General features: G+C 37.9%; 4 protein-coding genes across 4 annotated transcripts; 1 reads left to right on the top strand and 3 right to left on the bottom strand.

Annotated features, from left to right (window-relative positions):
• Nucleotides 1-1,645: 1,645 nt before the first annotated feature.
• On the bottom strand, nucleotides 1,646-2,487 carry EAF02_005067 (uncharacterized protein; the record flags this gene model as incomplete). The annotated part of the gene is made up of 2 exons (XM_038901115.1): nucleotides 1,646-2,170; nucleotides 2,290-2,487. 2 exons carry the CDS (start codon nucleotides 2,485-2,487, stop codon nucleotides 1,646-1,648), a joined length of 723 nt encoding a protein of 240 aa, XP_038759627.1.
• Nucleotides 2,488-2,838: 351 nt separating this feature from the next.
• EAF02_005066 (uncharacterized protein) lies at nucleotides 2,839-3,963 on the bottom strand (the record flags this gene model as incomplete). Its single annotated transcript, XM_038901114.1, has 1 exon — nucleotides 2,839-3,963. The coding sequence occupies one exon, from the start codon at nucleotides 3,961-3,963 to the stop codon at nucleotides 2,839-2,841; it is 1,125 nt and encodes a 374-aa protein (XP_038759626.1).
• Nucleotides 3,964-6,670: 2,707 nt separating this feature from the next.
• On the top strand, nucleotides 6,671-8,545 carry EAF02_005065 (uncharacterized protein; the record flags this gene model as incomplete). Its single annotated transcript, XM_038901113.1, has 1 exon — nucleotides 6,671-8,545. One exon carries the CDS (start codon nucleotides 6,671-6,673, stop codon nucleotides 8,543-8,545), a length of 1,875 nt encoding a protein of 624 aa, XP_038759625.1.
• A 552-nt stretch (nucleotides 8,546-9,097) lies between these two features.
• On the bottom strand, nucleotides 9,098-9,443 carry EAF02_005064 (uncharacterized protein; the record flags this gene model as incomplete). Its single annotated transcript, XM_038901112.1, has 3 exons — nucleotides 9,098-9,139; nucleotides 9,191-9,276; nucleotides 9,329-9,443. The coding sequence occupies 3 exons, from the start codon at nucleotides 9,441-9,443 to the stop codon at nucleotides 9,098-9,100; spliced, it is 243 nt and encodes an 80-aa protein (XP_038759624.1).
• Between the last annotated feature and the right edge of the window lie 12,717 nt (nucleotides 9,444-22,160).

The following is a 22,160-nucleotide window of genomic DNA, read 5'->3' as shown; positions in this document are numbered from 1 at the left end:
TTAAATGTATTGTATTCCACACGATGAAAAAACCAAGATACTTCTCAAAAAAAGAAATAAAAAAATCGACACCCCCAGCTCCATTTATACAAAACCCCAATCTCCATCCGGGCTAAACCCATCTCCCCAACGCACACAACGTGTGCAAACCATGTATCGCAACCCCACAAACACGGCACGGGGCCGACACGCTACCAGAACCCTCACCCCTGTTCTCCGCGATCCGAAATCTCGGGGACCGGATTTGATTTTCCACCATACAGAGGGATGCTGGGAGAAAAAATACGATGTGCTCATTTATCCCATTCTCCACGTTCTCCGAAATCTAGATGCGGGTGTGGGGTATATTTAATCTGCGTTTAATCTGCGTGGATTCTGCACCCCTCATTTGGGATAAAGCGGACCAATTAGGAGATGGGATGGAATTAGTGGGGATAGATTTCCGGGGAAGCGAGGGGGTCTCCGATGCAGGCGCGGAGGTGAGGGATGCTTGGGGTTTGGATTGGGGGGCGGGGGGTGGTGCCGAGGAGTTAGTATGCTGGTCACGCGGTATGGTGAAGAAATATGTATGATGGTATTATTGTTCGGAGATTTTTGGAAAGGAAGTTGGATGCTGATTTGGTTTGGTGTGGTTTGGTGTGGTGGCGGTCAGAGTAAAGTTGGCGAGGTGAGGACCGAATTTTCAGGATTGTAAATTTACTTCGTGGTGTAGTGGGTAGTAAAATAAGCGTATTCTACCCACTCTTGGTAATCTTCATCATTGATCAGAAAAATTTCTGAACAATTAGCTCAACGGTCGACGCAGGGGATTTTACCCAAGAATTTCGAGCCACTTTTTGTTTTGAATCGTAAAGCGGCGGTAGATATGGTTCTTGGGTGATGCTGGGGCGCTGAATCAGAATATGCGGATTGCGATGGAGGAAAATCCTGGAGGTTCCTACTCAGATTCATGTTAACTTTGAGTTTGGTGCTAATCAGCGTGTCTTTAGGGCAGCAATGGTATCTTGAATTTTGCAGAAGAAGAGTGCTACTACGTAGCCACAAATTCCAACCTATCCTATCCTAGATATTAGGATAGGAAGGCTCGATGGAGAGGAGTAGGGAGGCTCACAAAGTAAAATCTATGTCGGGAGTAGAAAGGAATGCTGACTAACACGTACCACCTCGCGGAAAGCTCCTAAATAAGGCAAATGCGTAATTGTTTAGAATATGGAAGTTTATGACACAGGTTGGAACGAAGTTTTCGACCGATTACTCAAAATATACTACTACTACTCACACACAACAATTTTCGAAGAAAGAAGTTTCCGAGAAATAGGACTATGGTAATATTCCAGTAATGTGAGACACTAACGTACAAACTACAATGAAGTTTAGAATCTTCAACTGTTACAGAAATACTAAATCATCTTTCTTCCTGTTTCCGAAAACACAGGCTTGATCCTGCCCTAGGAATGACAGACGACCGAAAATAAAAACTACGCGTAGTGTTCTTAGGCTGCACGGCTATCTTGGTATCGAAGTTGAGAAGAACGTGTTTTAGGAACAGCTTCAGGATATGGGAAGCATAGTATCTACCCGGGCTGGTGAGATAGTTAGCTGGGTGTCACTGATTCTTCCCATGTTGATATAAATATAGGATTGCTTACCAGGCATGTTTTCCCAAGCCCCAGAGAGGGTACGTCGAGCTTGTATCTACGAAATTCGATAGATTCTTGGTTCTATTCTCGTCAATGAAGCGGAACGCGTTGAATGTTAAGCTATCCGAGTAGTAAGTGGAATCACGCATGATGGCTTGTAATGGTATACAAGCCACGTCTCCCGGAAGCAGACAAGTTCCGTCCGAGAAAGTGAAAGGCTGAAGAACTTTCCTTCGGACTGAAATAGAGTCTGATGGGTGGTGGCGCGAGGATTCTTTCAAAAAGCTGTCGAGTAGAAGTAACGAATCAAGATTTTCTTCATTTGCCGAAAGCATCTCCGCTAGCTCGGCTCTGAGCAGTCCCACATATTCTGGATGTTCACGAAGATCTTCCAATGCATATACTATACTGAGGGCTGGCTGGTGAACGGCCGCGAACCAAATTCCCATAATTACTTGGACTATCTTTTGTGCCGACCACTCGTTCTTGGGTGAATTTGCATCGACGAAAAATTCGATGCAGTCGACTGGCTTGGGCCCTAAGTGTTTCTCATTGCTTCGAGCTTTTCTCAGACGGTGTTCCACCACGACGTTAAATGATCAACCAAAGTTTTTGATGCCTTGTGATTCCTCATCAGGACTGGAGCTACCAGCGGAGCCAAAAAGTCTGGCGTAAAGCGAAGGACCTCTGCAGTGATGATCAGATCTTCTGGATAATCCAGCACAGCACTCAAGAATTCAGAATTATTTGATAACTCTTCTCCGAAGAAGGTCAAACTATTAGCCGCAATTATAACTTTCTTTGCCATTGTGAAGCTGCGGAGTTGTGTCCAGATATTTGCACACATCTTTTCAGCGGAAAGCTCTTTATCAAATGTCTTAGAGATGATTCGCTGCAGTGGGAAGTGTAGTTTTGGGAGATGTGATCGAAGTACCCCTTTCCGTAACCCCCACTACCCGTGGGAGGTGCTTCCACCTTTTGCCCCCAGACACAAGGCTTTCGACAGGATGACGGCTACAGGGATATTTCTGAGTCTCGAGCGCACGGGCTGATATTTGGCATTACGTCACGTAGATCTAGACGTAACAGACAGAGAGCATGCAAAAAAGAAACCTGGCGGATCATTTCAATGAGATGTATTTGTATTACAGAAGTTCCCCTCAGCTGACTTCCTGTCCCCTTCCTTGCAAACCAACCCTCAGTTAGCCTTTTTCCCATCTTCTGCCTGTTTTACCTCTTCCACAAACCACTTCCCACCTCTCTCTATACCCTCAAGAATGCTCACATTTGGAGTATAACCAAGAACTCTCTTTGCTTTATCGCCGTTTAGGGTGCGAATGATCGTTGTCAGACGGACCGATTCCCTAGTAACTCTCGGCTGCCGGTTGCCGAAACTTCGTATCCAAGTAACATACTCCCCAATAACCGCCATGAGCAGTGCAAGCCATTTAGGAATGATCTTAATATCTTCGTCCTTGATGGGAAATCCAATCGCCGCAGAGATACGTCTCTGGAACTCCCAGAACAAGATTCGCTCATTGTTGATAATATTGAATGTTTGACCATCAACACGAGTTTCGAGCGGTGGTACCGGTTTTCCATAGGCGCGCAAAAGAGCTTGAGCTGCTAGAATATGTGCTTCAGCTAGGTTTCCGACATAGATGAAGTCGTATTCATTTTTGCCGGCACCGATCTGAAATTTTCCTTTTCCTTGTCGGCAGACATCGACGATCTTGCCCATACATATCGTATCTCGCTCACCGAAAGCGGTGGCAGGACGTAAAGATACAGTCAGCATTGAGGAGTCGCCATATTTTCGGTTGGCGGCAAGAATCTCGGCTTCAGCGACTGCTTTAGTAAGAGTGTAAACACGCTTTTGTGCTGGATATTGGAGGACTGGAAGATCCTCGTCAGCATCAATCAGATCGCTGATATTGTCGTGGATGACCGATGATGTAGAGGTATTAACGAATGCCTGAACCGTTCCTACTTTGAAAGCTGCGGAGATCAAGTTTTGGGCGCCGTTGACATTGACTTCTTGGAATACGGAAGGCTGAAGCACCATGGAGTCTGGACATGCAACATGAAAGATAGTACGCGGCTGTGCCTGAAGCATCACCGACTCAACACCAGGAAGACTAGTGATATCACAGGTATGATAGGTCACATTGGGGACTCGATTTCTGGTGGTATCGATGTCCAAAACGTGGATCTCGCAAGTCGGTTCGGATTCAAGAATATGATTCACCAGATGAAAGCCGATAAACCCACATCCGCCTGTGATTAGCACAGGGCTCAAAGAAGGAGTGCTGGTGGTTGTCATCGTACATTGAAGTTTCTAACCTTGATGTGGGTGTAAATGGATGGGAACAGCAGGAAGTCGAATCTATGCTTGTTGGCATCTTTCAAGGTTTTAACCTATCTATGTATTGGAAGGAGGTTGGTGTGGTGTTGGAGAGTGTTTGGTGTGGAGGCACAAGTTTTGAATACCTGCTTCACACCAACCAATGGAGGAACAGCACTCTCGTACCTCCGTAGGTAACAAATTGCAGGTTCTGGTAATGGTGGCCTGTGCCACAGACGGGCATGTTTTTTTTTGACCTGAAGAGCCCGCCATATCAGCGCAGCGTGGCGTGCCGCTCTGCTGCGGCGGGGTTGCGTGGTACCAACGATACTGGTCGGCATACGAACATACGATATTTGTCTTCTTGGTGAATCATTATTCGTTATTGCTGTTCTTGCACATGCTACTCGAAACAAGGATTAGATGAACCTAATGGGAAGATGAAACGACATGAAGAAAATTTGCCATTCAATAGGGACTTATACCAATACATGACTTCCATGGGACAAAATGTTTACGAGAAAGAGGAGTACAGCACGTATATCTTAATTAGTGTAATAATTGAATTCCAAGGATCTCTATATTCCTGGTTGGTGTATACCATACACACTTCGGTCGACATATTTGGGACGTTCCTGCATCGTGGATACTCAAGACTCGCAATACACAAGTTTGTTTCTAGTTCCTATAAAGTATAACTGAATGTACTGATCAAGAGTGCAGATGTTCTCTACAAATGGTATCACTTATCCATTCACGCTATTCTTTGCCAAACTGTCAATCTTGCCGCTATATTTGCGTATATTCAACCGTGCCTTTAAAATCATCGCTTACGCCGGAATTTGCTTCAAAGCCCTGTTCTATACAACAATTATCGGTGTTACTATCGAATCCCTCGTCAATTGCAAGCGCAATGGACTTAATGCGAGTAGACTTAGATTCTGCTTCAACTACAGTCACCCTATTGTGATTTTAACCTCAGTCGTAAACTTTTTCATAGACATTTATGTTCTTGTGCTGCCATTCCCTCTCATTTTAAGACTCTAGCTGCGCTTTAAACATTGGTTTGGCTGCCGTTTTTGCAGGTGGCATCGTGTGAGTGCTTCTTTTTACATCGTCTAATTACGCTAGTGCTCAATCTAACCGAACATCAGAGCTTGCGTGGCAAGCTTAGCACGTGTAATTGAATATTCTCTTCAATACAATAATCCGGATAACTATGGAATTAAGCAATCAATGCCGAAGTCACGTAAGCTATATCTCCACAAATACACGCTATATGTTCTTTAATAATGATACTGATTCTTTAAAGAATCGTCGAAATGAATATCGGAATTATTGTTACCCGCGTTTCCTGTTTTTCCACCTTTTTTGTGCACACCAGAAGCAAAGTATTCTCACTTTTCCAGTCGCTCCGGGGCCAGCTACATTCCACAGACTCTCGATCTTTCCCAGATGACCACAGCCGTAAGACGAATGATACAACAGCAAACCAAACCAAAACAGCGATTGAAAGTGGCGTCCACGAACTCGGAATGAAGGGTAGCCATTATATGGAATTTCAAAGCAACATATCAACACGAGACTTGATGAGAAGTAGTAATTGAACTTTGCTACACACCTTCTCTTGGGTGCTGAGCCGAGGTCATTTCTCAACTGGGATGGTTTTCATAGATTTAATGTTTCTGTGATTATACTTACATCATTGAATACCGTCGTCTATTATCTTTGAAAATCTATATCGGTAGTGCGGATACTGCTTGTAAAGTAACGTTTAGGTTAGGTCGCGAGGTCGCGGCTCCGCGTTCATAGCCTGCTCTGGACCTCGTGCAACTGTTGATATACATGTTGATTTACTTGTGGTTGTTTTTTTTGTCGTGTGATAAGAGACATGTTGTTGGACTTTTTATGGCATTATTGAGATCTTCAGGATGATCGATTGTTCTGATACATTGTTGGATATCATCTGATGCTGCTCTGGCAAATTACGCTTTTGCGTTTATGATATGTACTTCGGTTTATGGACGCTAAGCTTCATGTTGAGACGGATTGATTTTTGTCGTGGAATTGATTTGGGTATTTGGCGTTTTTCAAAGCAGATTTCTTGCTTTAGACAATGAGTTCTTTCTGTCTTTAAGAGGCCTTTGAACGATTTAAAAATTGGACATAAGTCGAAGCGAGTACTTCTTTTAGCAGTACAAGTGTGGTAATGCTTGAGCCTGTCGTCGAATGGCTCAATGATAAATTCTCGTAGACTCAGAATCAGACTTCATAACGAATTGACGATTCGAATCCTTCAACTATGGAAACAAGGTCAGATTTGATTGCTAGTGGATTGATTGCAAGTGGACGTCTATACCTGTATCAATACAAATTTTGTGACTATTGGTCGAAGCCACGCAGTTTTCAATGAGAATTCCACATGATTATACCTTCGTGTTGATCATCAATCTGGGCGTCTAGTAGTCGATGAAATAGGTCGGCTCACTAGGTCTCGAGATCATTTCGTGTATAAGTAGTGAATCGCTTCCAACTAATTGGCGAATCTCGCAACAACCATTACATCTGAGAACCATAGAAATCACAAGTATACTATCGGATTAAACTGGAGAGAGCGACAACGAGCCAAATTTTCATCTCATAGTAAACAATCTGTTTCACTAAAACACCTCAAAGTTATTACACAATGTCTCAAGATCAAGGAAAATCTGCTTCTAGAAAGAAAAAATCCACAGGGCGAGAATGGTCGGATCGCGACACAGATACCATCAAACGTTTGGTGAATGATTACCCCCATGCAGATTGGGAGACACTCCGAAAAGTATACGCGGAAGGGAAATACGAACTCTCAAGAAGTTATAGTCCATTAGTTATTCATGAAGAAGTGAAGGCTAGATGGAAGAAAATCGCCGAAAGGACGGAATTTGCCCCAGAACAATGGATGATCTTGTGTAAAGAACGAGATTCCAAAGATCAGGCCCGACGTAGCTACACTAAGATTTGGTTGGAGTTTTTTCCAAATTACACGAAGAAAACTCTTGAATTAAAGTATCGAAGTTTAAGTGATGAGGATATAAAAAAGTACCTAAAGGCATCTGCGACTAGTCAGAGGAAGATTGCTCGAACAGAACCTCCAGGGGGATATGCTTTGGATATGATTCCAGAAGATAATGCCAAATACGTCTATGCCACTTGGTTCGAAGGGAAAGAGAGGCGACTGATGAACGATGATCAGTATCTACACACATATTTCCTGAAATATGGCTTCAAGAATCTCACCATAAACGCCATAAGTCAATTCGTCAAGAGAATGAAGAAAACCGACAAATCGGTGCCTAGATCTATGCCTGCTATTCCCATCATAAAAGGTATTTGGTGGAATCACGAGAATCTCAATTATCTCAAAAATATTGTGGAAAATGAACTAAAAAGTGTTTTTCACGGAGACTGGAAGATGGTACTTGAATATCGCTTCGAAGGCTTAGGGCTAAATCATACCATGCTCTCACAGAAGTACAATGCTCTACGCTCTGGTAAAGCTGCGGTAAATATTGACGTGCGGATAAATCCTGCAAATCTGAATCTGGAGAAACAAAATAAAGTTTTTAAACGGGCCCATGGACTGAAGAAAATTGTTTGGGATGGCGCAAATGATGATTTTGCCCTAGCATACTACTCATATTGTGAGGGAAAAAGATCTCACATTGATACAGGGGTAGACGGGGAAGTGTTCCTGAAACGCCATGATTTTACAGATACTTTAATGGAGGTATACGATCGTGGCAGCGAACTTAGAAACGGGGGATCAAAGCCAAGTGGTAAAGAGATAGACCTAAGAGCTGGACCACCGGGAAAATACTTGATGGATTTAAAGGATTGGGAATTCCACGAATGGCTTTGTGACACTTCGGATCATAACCCGGGTGAAATCACTGACCTAATGAAGTATCATATGCCGCGATGTGCGAATGAACCAGCTGAAATATACGATTTACGGCGACATCTTTGGGATACGACGGGACATGAAGATATAGAATGTCCATTGAAATTCACTAGAAACCCTACTACTAAGACAAGCAAAAATACGAATAAGACACCAAGTAGTAGTACAAAGCCATCTAGTAGTCGAGAAGCATCACAACGAACCGATGCCCAAGATAATCGAGACCTATATGAAGTCACTCCACCACCTCCAAAGTCATCCCGCTCAAAGCAACCTGCAGAAGGATATGCATCAGGAGGATGGACAAGCGTAAAAAAACCAGCACCCGAGCAGCGACGTCATTCTCCATCTAGATCCAACGAGCCCGAATCACGAACTGCATCTCTTGCATTTCGACCAAGTCCTTCATCTGGTGGAGAGAGTCACAATGAGGCTTTAAGATCTTCACGTAGCAGAACAGAACCTCATCAGAGTGACCGCCGACAAGATCCCACTTCTAAGTCTCGCACTTCGGATAGCAATACTAGTAGATCAGTGGCGAAACGACCTGCTAGATCGCCTGAAAGGAAAGATGGTAGTAAGCGAACGAAAGATGGAATTGATCCACTAAGAAGGTAAAGAAAGATGGGAATTGATAGAAGCCAAGATACACTCGTCCCGAAACCGTAATACACTGCGTCATTCTCGATTCTAAATTGATGTGCCAAAAATAATATCAAACATTATCATATAAAGCGTATTGAGCTGCACTTTAGACTGTCCTCGCTATACTATTGTACACACTTTCATTGAAATATAGTGATCATACGGTACTGCGTGAAGGTCACATCTTGATTTTAAATGTAGGAAAAGTCTGGACTCCCCGTTCTGTATTTGAGAAATAACAAATTGTATTTGCTGGATGCTAATTTGGTAACTCCTTCCTATCCTACACTGAGTTCGCTCGCGTGATTCAAAACACATTGTACATTGTGTGTTTAAAGGGGTCGAAACAGAATCAAGCCAAATAAAAATCAACAATCAACATCCATCTTCACAACTCCACCATCCAACATGCGATACATGAGAACCAAGGCAAAAACCAATCTTGAGTTCAAGGGTCTTTCTGATCTGTCAAATTCAAAGATCCTCGAACTCCAGATCAAGCGCAAAGAGAGTCTCGCAAATTCTCTATGAACCACTGGGAGAAGTGCAAATAAGAGCTTGTTCCAACTGTTCGAGTAATTAGTATCCGCACCCAGACAGAAGAATAGGACAACTCACGATAGGAAGAATGCAGCACATGTCGATTTTTCCAACATCGGCGCAGACTTTATTGAAAGATACTGCATCGGTGTATGCAGCCGGTGCTGTTTGGTATTGAGTTAGTAACCTACTCCGACTGTGGGAGGGGATGCATACGAGTTTCGCAGTCTAGATCAGCTATATCAAGGACATTAGGGCTAGTTTGGATATACAAATCCGCACTGGATCCACTGAATATTCTGCTCTTTTTGAAAGTGGATTTTAAATTCATATTTGAATATCAAATTGTGGATTCTATTAAATAATCTACATTTTAATAAATTTAATATATTTCGAGATAAAAAGGAGATAGATTACTTTAAAATAATATTAAATAATCCATATTTTTTATTAAATTTATATAAGAAAACAAAAGTACGAATTGAAAACGAGAATTAGAAAAAGTAGTTTTTATTTTCAATCTAACAAATAATCCATATTTTTATAAATTTTTATAAACCTTTTATCTTATATTTATATAATATTATAATAATATTAATACTTCAAATACCTAAATTTATAGGGTATCTTTATTTTTCTTTAAATTATCTTTGATTTTGATTTAGATTACTTTATATTTCTATTCCCTATATACTAGAATATATATAGCTTAGTTTAAAAGTAGATTCTTTAATATTCTTTTTATTATAGTTTTAGATTTTATTAATAATTTAAATTGTAAATTGTTTTTTTCTTATTCACAATAAATAATAATAAGATTAATAATTCTGAACAGTTTATTTCTATCTTGATTTATAATTTAGCTGTTATTATTAGCTCTTTTTATTATACTCCAATTTCGAAAAAAAGAACTAATATTTTTGGTGAATTTAAAATACAATCTCTTCTTGATTCTAAACACCCTCAATATTATTAAAAACAATTGTATATACCTTTATGCACTTTTCGACTTTTAATCGAATTTTATTATAAAAAAACAAAGCTACAACACTTTCAATATACTTTAATTGATCAAAAACTATATGTATTTCTTTATATTATAGGCCAGTATAGAACTATATATAGTATAGCTGAAGCCTTTTCTTATTCTGAAGAAACAATCTATAGGTACAAAAAATACCTTATATAAATCTACTTATTGGTTTATTCTAATATACTTTAAAATGATTTTATCAAGTTTTAGATACTATAATAATATTATATCTATTAGTAATAAAGCTACCGGATCTAACTATACAATTCACTCTTTCTTGAATAATAGAAGATAAAAAATATCATATATATTTTGCAAATTGCCTAGAAGCTCTCGATAACACCTTTATTCCAGCAATAGTACTTTTCGAAGATTGATCTGCTTATTTTAATCAAAAAGGGTATATTGTATAGAATGTTCTTGTAATAGTTACTTTCAATTTACAATTCTGCTATATATTAATTGGTTGGAAAAATTCTGTAAATAATCAAAAGGTACTTTCAAATACTTTGATTTCAAAAGGTTTACGAATTTCAGAAGGTTATTATTATCTAGGTAATACAGGATATATAAATATTGGGCAGGTTCTTATTTTATTCAAAAAGGTAAGATATTATCTATAAGAGCAATTGGAATCCAATAAGATATCCAAAATATTAGAAAAGCTTTTCAACCTTTAATACTTTTCTTTATGAAATAAGATTAAGAGAATTTTTGGAATACTCAAAATGCACTTTTCATTTCTAATACAACAACAAAAATACCTATATATAATTCAAATACATATAGTTTATACTTTATACACTCTACATAACTTTATTTGATAAAATAACTTCGAAGAAGATTTATTCGAAGTTCAATTTGATTGTATTATCGATTATATTCCAAACACTATAGATAATATAATAATGAATTCAAGTAGTAACGAATTAGACTCTATTTCGTTACAATCTATAAACTACTTTTGATAAGGAATTGCAGAGGCTATATAGAGAGATTATTGTAAGGTGAAAAGAGTTTGAAAAGCGTGAGAAAAAGAAAAGCAATATTATATTAAAATAGAATTTGATAAGTATCGTACAGGACAATAGCATATCACGATGGAGGGGAATGATTGGACAATAATGGTATAAGTATAAGAATGTGTATATCTCCTCATCTACAGTTAGAACTGATCTCTTCTCGTAGAGAAGAGATCGGATTATATATTGGGTGATCTTTAGGTATCGATCACAAAAGCGGTGATCGGTCCTGCGGCCGATCCGGTTATCGTTATTCCGCTTTGGAGTATTCTATATAATAAATACCTGACCATCACATGATCTAATCCACATGGTCTACAACACCGTTTCCGTCACACACCCCCCAGATCGCAATGATCTGTATAAACAAACAAAGGAAATTAGTGCAGTTGTGCCTTGTTGGAGCCTCAATATGGTCTAGATCATACAATGAAACCATCTTATCCCTACCATGGCAGGGCTTTGATATCCATTCTCTATATGATTGGTATGAGAGTGTGATACAAAGGAAATTTTGATGCGCCCCTAGCTGTCGGTAAGTTGTTTGATTTAGGTATTATGGGGTGATATCTCTTATTTTCCATTATATTGCCTGAAAATTTTCAAAGGATTGTGGGTAGATGCTTTCTTGAAGCCTCACTTCGTTATGTATGCCTGCTGATCTGCTGTTACAAACAGAGAATACAGGTTCTGATCCTTGTATCCGCGGATGTATGCTGCAATGTCAGCATTGTTATCCGGATAGGGTAATTGAATTGATGATTATAACAATAGTGGCATTAGGTTGCCAGAGACATTCAGGAGGTCCAGGCGATCTCTGATCAAGTGATCTTGCCCACGTGCAGGGCAGATGTGATCTATAATACACACCCTTTCCTTCGAACTCTTCTTTCTCTAGATATCAACACTATTATGTTTTGTTTCCTTTCGAATAGATCACCCGTCTCCTGACAAACATGGTCCTGATCAGCCCAAAAACCCTGAAAAGACAAAACACCATGGTCGGCCAAGAAAGTATCCCTCTACTGTTTCTTCTTCTCCTTTTATTTATAATAAATTCTCTTTTGAATCTGTATTTGAACATGATTCACTTCCACCCCCAAGGTTCCCTACTCCGGTAGCAACTGATCCTCCAGCAACACCATTAACTGCTCGTCCGAGTAGTCTTGCTACCGTTAATCCTGTCCCTGCTCCTGTGAGCCCTACTGCTGATCGACCGTTAACTCAGCAGCCATTTCTTCCCGAAAACCTTCCTGGAAATCCCTTGATTGGTTTTCCTCAACTGCTCCCTTCTGCTCTACCATCGAATGATAGCCTTGCCGATTTCAATTATACTGCCTTCCTTGCTTGGATGTATCAAGCCCATCAATACTCTTCACTAGGAAGTACTATTAACCCCGTATTTCCTTTTGCCCCTATTGTTATTACTCCCCCTATTCCTGTTCCTGTTGCTACACAACAAGGATCTCTACCTGTAGCCCCACTAGAAGTAGATATTGTCATTACCCCTGGGTTGACCACATGCTAATTCGAAACTAGATATGATCCGCTCGAAAGCATGCCTTGTATAATACTACCCCAAGAGTTTGTCGTAACAATCCTGAATTATATTCCTTCTATAACTTGAAAGAAATAATTGTTCCTGATTCTCAAAAGGTTATTGCAATTCCTGTAGGATTAAGGAAAGATTACCAACTGGTTAAGATTAAGTGTGAGGATCCAGATAACTTTGAAATCCCCAATCCTCTCAATAGCCGATCTGGATTGATCACCGCCGCACCTGCTAAACACCGTCCTTCTCACGATCCGGATAGCTACTTTCGCGCTCCCTCTCCCTCACATAACAATCCCGATGAGCATGGGTTCTACAATCTCCGTACTTCCGATAGTAATCCCAATAATAACTTACCTCTTGCAGATCTTCAATACATAAAAACTGAAAGTGATTCGCCAAAAGCGTCTGCCAAAGCTCGGTCCTCACAACCTAACGAGTTCACCAAAAGGCCAGTAAACAATCGTCTGTATCTTGACTACATAAAGTCCTTGGTCTCTAGGCAAACAAAGATCTCAAGTAATTACCATAAGAATCTCGGCTGCACCAAGAGCATTCGTTATTGGAATTGCAAAACACACGTGTATGAGATCGCTTTAGATACTATAATCTCTATAGAAAAACTTTGTGCCAATGCTTACAAGGCATAGGATAAAAAGGTATGTACTTACTTCCACCCCCGATCGATCATAATATTGATAGTTAAGCTAGAGATTGGAAAAGCTTTGTGGAATTCTTCGAAAGCTCCTAGTAGAGTCTGAGACTCGCAAGTCTGCTAATCGTAAAGCCACCACAATCGATCTCACAAGAAAGGACTTTTCCACCAAAAAGTATATTCCTAAGGATTCGGTTTCGAAAACTTCTGTGAACAAAGATAAATCGCTAGCCCTTGTTCGACATTTTGAGAACGAGACTTGTAAAGCGAAGAGGCTTGCTGAGGATAAGCAGTGCGAACTCGATCTACTCTTGAAAAAGGAAAAGGCTAGGAAGCATGCCGGGTCAACTAAAAGAGTTTAATCTTTGGCTAAAGGAAGAAATGAATATATTTTTAGCTGGCCTCTTAATTTAACTCTTTAATCCACACACTGATATCCTGTAGATTGAGCATTGATCGAAAGCACTCGAACTTCTGTCGAGACAGATTCTTGGTTAATCCGTTTGTTATCATATCGGTAATGGGTAAGTAGGTAACATTGAAACTTCTTTTGGCGTATTCTTGATATAATCATATATTCTGTATATCAACATACCTGAGTTTAATAGTGATCCGTTTATTCTCCCCAACTACTAGGCGTATTGATTATACGTTATTACAGAAAATGATTACTGGTTTTTGAACCATAAGATCGATCTTTTTCAAAAGACATAGAGTAGCCATTGTTTCTTTTGCTATTCGTTCCACACCTAACAATTCTGCTTCGGTTGTAAAAGTAATCACAATAAATTAACATAATGCTTTCCAAAAAACTGATCCCCCAAAGAGTGACATAATATACCCTTGAAATGATCTTTTGGTTTCCTTATCATCTACAAACGATACATCTGAGAATACTAGAAGTTGAGGGATTGGCTAGGAACTGTATTCTATGGATAAAAAGCGAGTATTCCATAAATATATAATACAATGATCAACAGCTTTTATATGATCAGGAAATGGATTGATAAGGAAATGACTTAACTGAGAGGCTGCAAATATAATATCAAGGTGGATTGTGATTACTATATACAATACTAATCCTACCTTTTCTTGGTATTCCTTGATTACTGATATAACAACTATTCCATCAAACTTAACAAATTCGATGATTAACAGCGGTATACATGCATTACCTCTATTAAGCTTAAATTTCTTAGCGATCTTCTCAATATAGGTATTGTATGCTAGCCAAAGTTTCTTTGCAGATCTATCTCTCAAAACTCTAATCCCCAGAAACCACTTAGTATCACCTAGATCCTTGAGCTCATAAGCTGATTTGATCTGATCAGTGATCTTCGCAGCACTAGGTTCGTTGTTCTTATGATATATGACCTGGAAGTCATCAACAAAGAAGAGAATTAGTACGGTGTACTCCTTGTTGAAATAAATGCACGGTTCTTCTGTGTATCCGATCATTCCAATTGATCTTAGGGTTGATGTGAAATCCTTAAACCAGATGGATGGTGAATCACGGAGCCTATACAAAGCTCTATCAATGATTACCTTCTTTCCTGGTTTCTTGAATCCATCAGGTAGTAAGCATACTACAGGATTACCAGTTGAATTGCGCCGTGCGTTCACAAAAGCGTTAACTACATTGTATTGCTTAGTCTCAAGATCATACTTCGCAATTAGAGACATTACGATACAAAACGATTGACTCGCAAGTATCGCTGCATATGTACTCTCGATTGTAGTTTTCTCCTGTAGATCTCCCCTTACTACAAGACATGATCGGCATCGAGTAATAAAGCCCTGATCATCACTTTTGTAGTTGAATACCCAAACCAGTGGAATAGGTTTGGTAGACTCTGATCCAGAGTCTATCTCACGCCACGTTTCCCTTGAACACAGGTTATCGATCTCCTTTTGACAATCAGCCTTGAACCACGGTCCTAGGATGTGCTTATCAAGCTGTTGATATCGACTTGGGCATTTGGGCGCTTGAGAGAGGTGAATACGTGGATTATCTTCTGAGTTTGGAATCATTGGATCGGATGGCTGAACGTTCTTCGTTGCAACCGCTGCGGCGATCACATTATGCATTGTTATGAAGAAGTGTTTCTTCTCTTGGTCCTTGATCTCCTCGAGATTAGGCCAAAAGGTAGAATGGAAATCATATAGGGATTTGTACATTCTACTATGATTTCCAGGATTGATCCTTGAGTGGGCGAACTCAGAAATGTTGATATAGATATACTATTCCGCCTGCGTCTCTTCCGAGGAGGACTCAATCGTACTTGGTCTAGCTGATTATCTATAAATAACTGATATTGAAATGGGTTCAGGTTAACTTTAGGAATCTCTATCATCATGTTGCAAGCTCTCTTTCGGAAATGATCGTCCTGAAAGATTGAAACTTCTTTTGACTGCTCGATTGCTTTTTAACTAGATAATCGCTCTGGCAACTCAAGCTCCTCTATAGTATATTCCGGATTTGGATTCCAGTCTACTACCTTTCGAAAAAGCTCTGCACAATATCGGGTATAAGGTGAATAATCAGCCAATAAAAAGCCAGAATCACTTTCATACTCCACTCTAAGTACTACAATCGGAACCCTTGTGTCCTCTACATCCATTGCCTCCAAACTATCATCACCTTCTTCAACGAAACTCCCAGGATCAGGTACCGTTACCTCCTATTCCTGAACAGCTAAATTCACAGGCTCGCTATGTCCTATCCGCACTTGGGCGTTGTAATCCGTAGGAGTAACAAAAGCCGGTCTTCCATCCACATCTCCTGGCATCGGAGCAATATATGGCCATGGGTCCCCACCATCTCCTGACGCCGGAGAGCTGTCTGGTAGTCCGGGGGACAGTCGGATAAACTTCCCTTCGCTCAGTGTCTCGCCCACTCTCTGCTTTCCACCCCCCAGATAATTATCTTCTTTAGAGTTCTCAGAATGTGAAGAAGATGATTGATCATCTGAAGTGCGCGCGGTGAATGAGTCTAGGGACGATAGCTGGCCTGCCAATACGGTAAAGGTGTCTGTATCGTTATCATCGTTTTCGATGAGGGTTCCATCCATATCTACATGATTAGTAATATCCAACAGTCTAGCTGACCGCCTCAGCTGATTCGCAGGCATAGCATTAACCTGTTGACTAAAGTAATCCTGTTTATAGATAAACGTTTCATCAAAAACGACATTCCAAAAAACAATAACCCGATCGAGCATTGATATCCAGATACAGTAGATCCGTGTGCCAGGGATATACCCAACTAAATACCCAACGTGTGCTCGAGGATTCGTCTTATACCATTTTATTAATACTCCAGCCTCACATTCCTTATTCAAAGAGTACACTCAGCATCCATATCTGTAAATTGAACTCCAATCAGACCGAAGATCATCAGTAATCTTGATAATGAGCGACAGATTACCTCTTTCAGATACAATCGGAACCACTCATCTAACACTTGATTCGGTAACTTGAATGATCTCGCCTTCAAGGGACTAATGTTATAGAGATAGGTAGCGGCCATTATAGCCTCTGCCCAGAACTTAATTGGCAACCCTGCGGATAACCGCATTTTGATTTGCTTGGTTACCAACTCTTGCCCGCTCGCTCAGCTCCTCCATTAGTCTCATAAGTATGACTAGGGGAGAGCTCAAGCTCGATTCCCTCAATCTCAATCCATTTTTCAAACGCTGTGTAACCCATGATTCCGATGATAGAGGTGTCGTTGTCCTGCTTGATCACTATAATCGAAAGTCCGTATTTTCTGTGAACCCAGGCAAAGTAACTCTGGATGATCAGGAACACCTCATTATGGGTCCTTCTTACCAAGAAGTAGCTAAACAGCTTTCCGCTATACATTTCTTTAATAACCAACAGCCATGTTGCTCCGTTGAGCCCACGAAGGTGCCATCCTGATCCCAACAGCGTTGAGGAAAGTGCGGGTGGCTAATGGTCCATGAGTGTCTGGAAGTCTGTATACGGATGCCTTTGAGTAGGCAATACCCCAATCCCGAAACCATTTGATCGGATCAGTTCGTCCACTGGATGCCTGAGCAATCAGCGCACGGTATTCGGATTGAACGATTATTTCAATGATTTGATGGGATGGTGCCAGTTTGTTACAAAGCGAGAGGACCACTTTATGAAGTGGCTGAGCCTTTGATCCTTTGTTTGAAAAGAACAATTCCATAAGATAAACTGGATCAATGGTTGATTGGATCCATTTATAGACTTGTTGATAGGATTTGTGCTTATCATCATATATCATTTTCTTATTACGATATAACCTATTAAGAGTAATAAACAAGGGAATTACATCGACAACAAATGTAGGTGCAGGTTCAGATGGTGGTAAAGGAGTAACTGGATGATTAGTTGATTTCTTCATTTCTGTATCCCTATCTTCACTTTTCCGTTCAGGGTACTTAGCATGGTATTCAATGAGCTTTGCCTTATAGGCGTGCCGCTTGGCTCTATCCTATTCCTATCAAGTGTTCTCGAGAATTGGAGGAATAGGTAAAGCTGCAGTCAGCCAATCGATTACTTTAAATAATGATTTAAGAAGAGAGAGGCTAAAGGATTTGTTTTTGATAAAAATTCAGGATCAATCTTATCCCAAATATCTTCTAGCTGACATTTAACCCTAAGAGCATCGTATCAGGCTGGCCAATCCGATTGGGTGGTAAGATATACCGACGGATGTATATGTTGCATTGACATAATTGATCCGGGTATTTGGATAATAAAAATTTGGATTTTCAGATATGGATTGTGATATGCTCACTCTTGATCACAAAAGTGGTCTATAGCAAGATAGCTGTATTTAAACGCGAACCGGGCTTATAACTATCGTACAGGACAATAGCATATCACGATGAAGGGGAATGATTGGACAATAATAGTATAAGTATAAGAATGTGTATATCTCCTCATCTACAGTTAGAACTGATCTCTTCTCGTAGAGAAGAGATCGGATTATATACTGGGTGATCTTCGGGTACCGATCACGGGAGCGGTGATCGGTCCTGCGGCCGATCCGGTTATCGTTGTTCCGCTCCGGAGTATTCTATATAATGAATACCTGACCATCACATGATCTGATCCACGTGGTCTACAACACCGTTTCCGTCACAATAAGTATATATAATTAGAATAGAAAATAATCATCAGGATTTCTCCATTTATTATTATCTTCTGCTATAGCTTCTAGCATTTCTTCAAATTCTTTAAGAAATTGAAAGAGATCTTCTTTCCATTCTATATAATAGAATAGATTTCAAGCTTACTTATATCTCACCCCATCTTTAGGAATCCAAAATCCATATCTTTTTAAATCATAGTTCTTATTAGAGATTCATTATTCTTTAGGTCCAGAAAGCTTGATATCACTCTTTCCCTCTAGCTTCAAAATATCAAAACTCCAAGAAGCAAGATTTCTCTAAATAGTATATTATCGACAACTAAATATTTTATAAGGAAGTTTATTAGAATACAAATATACTCTATTAATATATTAATAATTTGATATAATAATAAATAAGGGATAATAAGTAAGAAATGACTAGAAAGAAATGATTAGTAAGAAAAAATCAAAATAAACCTACCCAAACGAATCTTTTACTTATAAAAAATCTAAAGATTCTTTATCAATTTTTTCATTTAGACTCTTTAAATTAATCATAAACTATTTTACACTAGTTTTTCAAGCTCTAATCCAAATCAAAATCCCAGAAAGTCCAATTATCTAAACTTATATATTAGCATTTATAAAACCAATAAATATTACACCTTTATACTTATTTTAATTCTTGATTAATATTCAAATTTTTCAAGTTAATCTTTTCAAGCTTTCTAACTTTATTATTCTTTTCTTTATTATCAGATTCCTCCTTTTCCTCTTCCTCTTTCTCATCAATATCGATTTCCCAACCCTCAAAATCTATTTCGGAATCATTTGATTCAAACTTTGATACAAGGTTATCGTTATTTTGAATAAGGTTTTTTACCTTCAATACTTTTCTAAATAAAATTAATTAAAATCAGATTTTCATTTGAATCTATATACTAGGATTATTGTATTTCGATATTTAATCGAATTTATATAATTATTTCATCTTATTTATTCTTCAATGCCTTTAAAAAATCAGAAGTTTTGTAAAGCACTTTCAAAGTATAAGAAATTTAATACTTTTTCCTATCTTTTTCTTTTTCAACTTCTAACTCTTTAAATATTATTCTTGCCTTTCGATTACATGCATTTCTAGCTTTTCGCTTTTACAAATATTCTTCTTGTTTTCCCTATAGCTTTTTCTTATTAGATTTAGTTACTACTAGTATCTTTTTGATTCTTTGAAGCTTAGAAGAGATTCAATATTATAAATATAACGCTTATTATTATTATTATTATTGTTGTTCCTAAAAGCACGTTGTGTCACGGGATCACTTCTGGGAGTATTCAGAAGCTTTACCGCTGAGCTAAACGCCCAAAAGACTAGGAGGTAGAACTGGAAGTTCTACCTTACTCTCACATATATAGCAGGACAGGACAGGACAGGACAGGACAGAAAGGGCTTAGTGTCACCCCGTGACACCACCCCCCTCCTTAAGGTATGGTCTCCATACCATCACCTACTAGGAGGTCTCAGGATTCTGGATTCTAATGCCTCAGGCATTCAGACAGGCAGACAGGATCTATATATGCTAGCCCCCAAACCAATGAAGGCTTGTAAGCTATAAGTGGGCCCCCCACACAGCTCCACTTATAACCAAGGGTAGTTCTACCTAATGTCACGGGATCACTTCTGGGAGTATTCAGAAGCTTTACCGCTGAGCTAAACGCCCAAAGACTAGGAGGTAGAACTGGAAGTTCTTACCTTACTCTCACATATATAGCAGGACAGGACAGGACAGGACAGGACAGAAAGGGCTTAGTGTCACCCCGTGACAAGATTAAAAAGTATCAAAAATCAATTGAATTGTTCTTGAAAAAAGCTCCTTTTCAATATTTAATTAAAGAGATTTCGAATCAATTTGCATTTGATGAAAAGTATTGGAGGTGAAATGCTACTACTCTTATAACAATTCAAAAGACAGCTGAATTCTTTATAATTACTTATTTTGAAAATACGTTTTTTATTCTTTCTATTATTAATTAAATAGATTATTGATTTAATTTATAATACTACAATATTATATATTTTATACAAAAAAGCAACTATTAAAAATATAGATAGCATTTTTCTTTAAAGAATAATAGAGCTAACAATTTCTGTTATTAGTGGATATTATACTTTAAAAGGCTAAACTTTACAATTTTTTTCACTAACCATTTCTTACTAGCTGTTTTTATTAGCCATTTCTCACTAGCTATTTTTCATTAGCTATTTTTTACTTATCATTTCTTATTAACCAGTTATTACATATTTATATTCTTTATTTCATATATTTAGAACTAATAAATAAATGTCATTCGTACTCATATATTATTAATATCAAATAAGACAAAGGTATTAAAAGATATAATATTAATATCTAATTGAATAAATACAAAGATTATATTAATAAAAATATACAATAAAAAGAATAGAATAAATAAAACTACCAAATCAAAAGCTATTAGAACTTGGAAGCTACCTTTTATTTAAAGCTTATTATAAAGAAATGAATAATAAAGGTATTTTATTATTTTCCTTTTTGTATTGCTCTTTAAGCTCTTTATAGATCTTATTTACAAACTCTATTTGAAATGAATCTATACATATAAATATCAGCAGCTCATTATAAGATTGACAAATACCAGGTACCGGATATTATAGGAAATCAATAAGCTTGAAAGTAATATCAACTCTTAGGGATTCATATTTACTAGAATAGTTTTATGCGATTATATAGTATACTTGATACCAAAAAAGCAATAGATTGTCAATTTGAATATATAAGCGTTAGAATAGTTTTTTGATTTATTAAAATCTCTTAAAGATTCATTAATATAAAATAAACTATCTGCAACTTCAAAGAGATAATTTTTCAAGATCTTTTTGATAGTGTATAGCTTGCAATAGATTATTTATATCACTTTGTTTCTAATTATAAATCAATTAATAATAAAATATATCTCAAAAATATGAATTCCTTACCTTGTATATTCCAGAGCTATGTTTATTTCACCTTTTAGTGCTTTTATCTGAAAAGGTATAGAGCATATTGAATTAACAAGATTATCCTTCTTATTTAAAGAAATAATTGTTTGTTATATTAAAGCTATAAAGTGATATGCAAATTTACTACTAATTGTATAAGTTTCGAATAGAAATTGAAAAATCCGATCAGCTTTTTATATAGTGACTTCGATGCTAATGATATTTTCGATTATTAGCTTTACTTACTTGTAAAGCGTTTTTTATAAATAATCAGATACATAAGGCTACATAATGTTATTTTTTTTATTGAATCTAATATTCCAATCAGATAGATTAAAAAGATATTGATACTCTATATAATATCCCTTAATCTAAATCAAATTAATTAGATTAAATAAACAATAAAAAAAGAGGATATTTATATCAAATTGATTTTCTTTTAATTTGATTACCAGTTAGATTCTTATTACTATTAATGTATATCTTATGCTCTAAAGCAATAGCTTATACAAATTGACTATAATGAAATATTTTTTATCCAGTAAATTAATCTAATTATTAACTAATCTTCTATAAATAACTTTACATTAAATTTAAAAAAGCTTTTCATAGAGTTTCCATTTAAACTGATTTATAGATTTC

The sequence above is a fragment of the Botrytis sinoallii genome, assembly GCF_014898435.1.
Source record: "Botrytis sinoallii strain Bc 23 chromosome Unknown BSIN_007, whole genome shotgun sequence".
Classification (NCBI taxonomy): Eukaryota; Fungi; Ascomycota; class Leotiomycetes; order Helotiales; family Sclerotiniaceae; genus Botrytis; species Botrytis sinoallii.
Note: the sequence above shows the minus strand (reverse complement) of the source record. Positions and strands in the feature narration are given on the sequence as shown.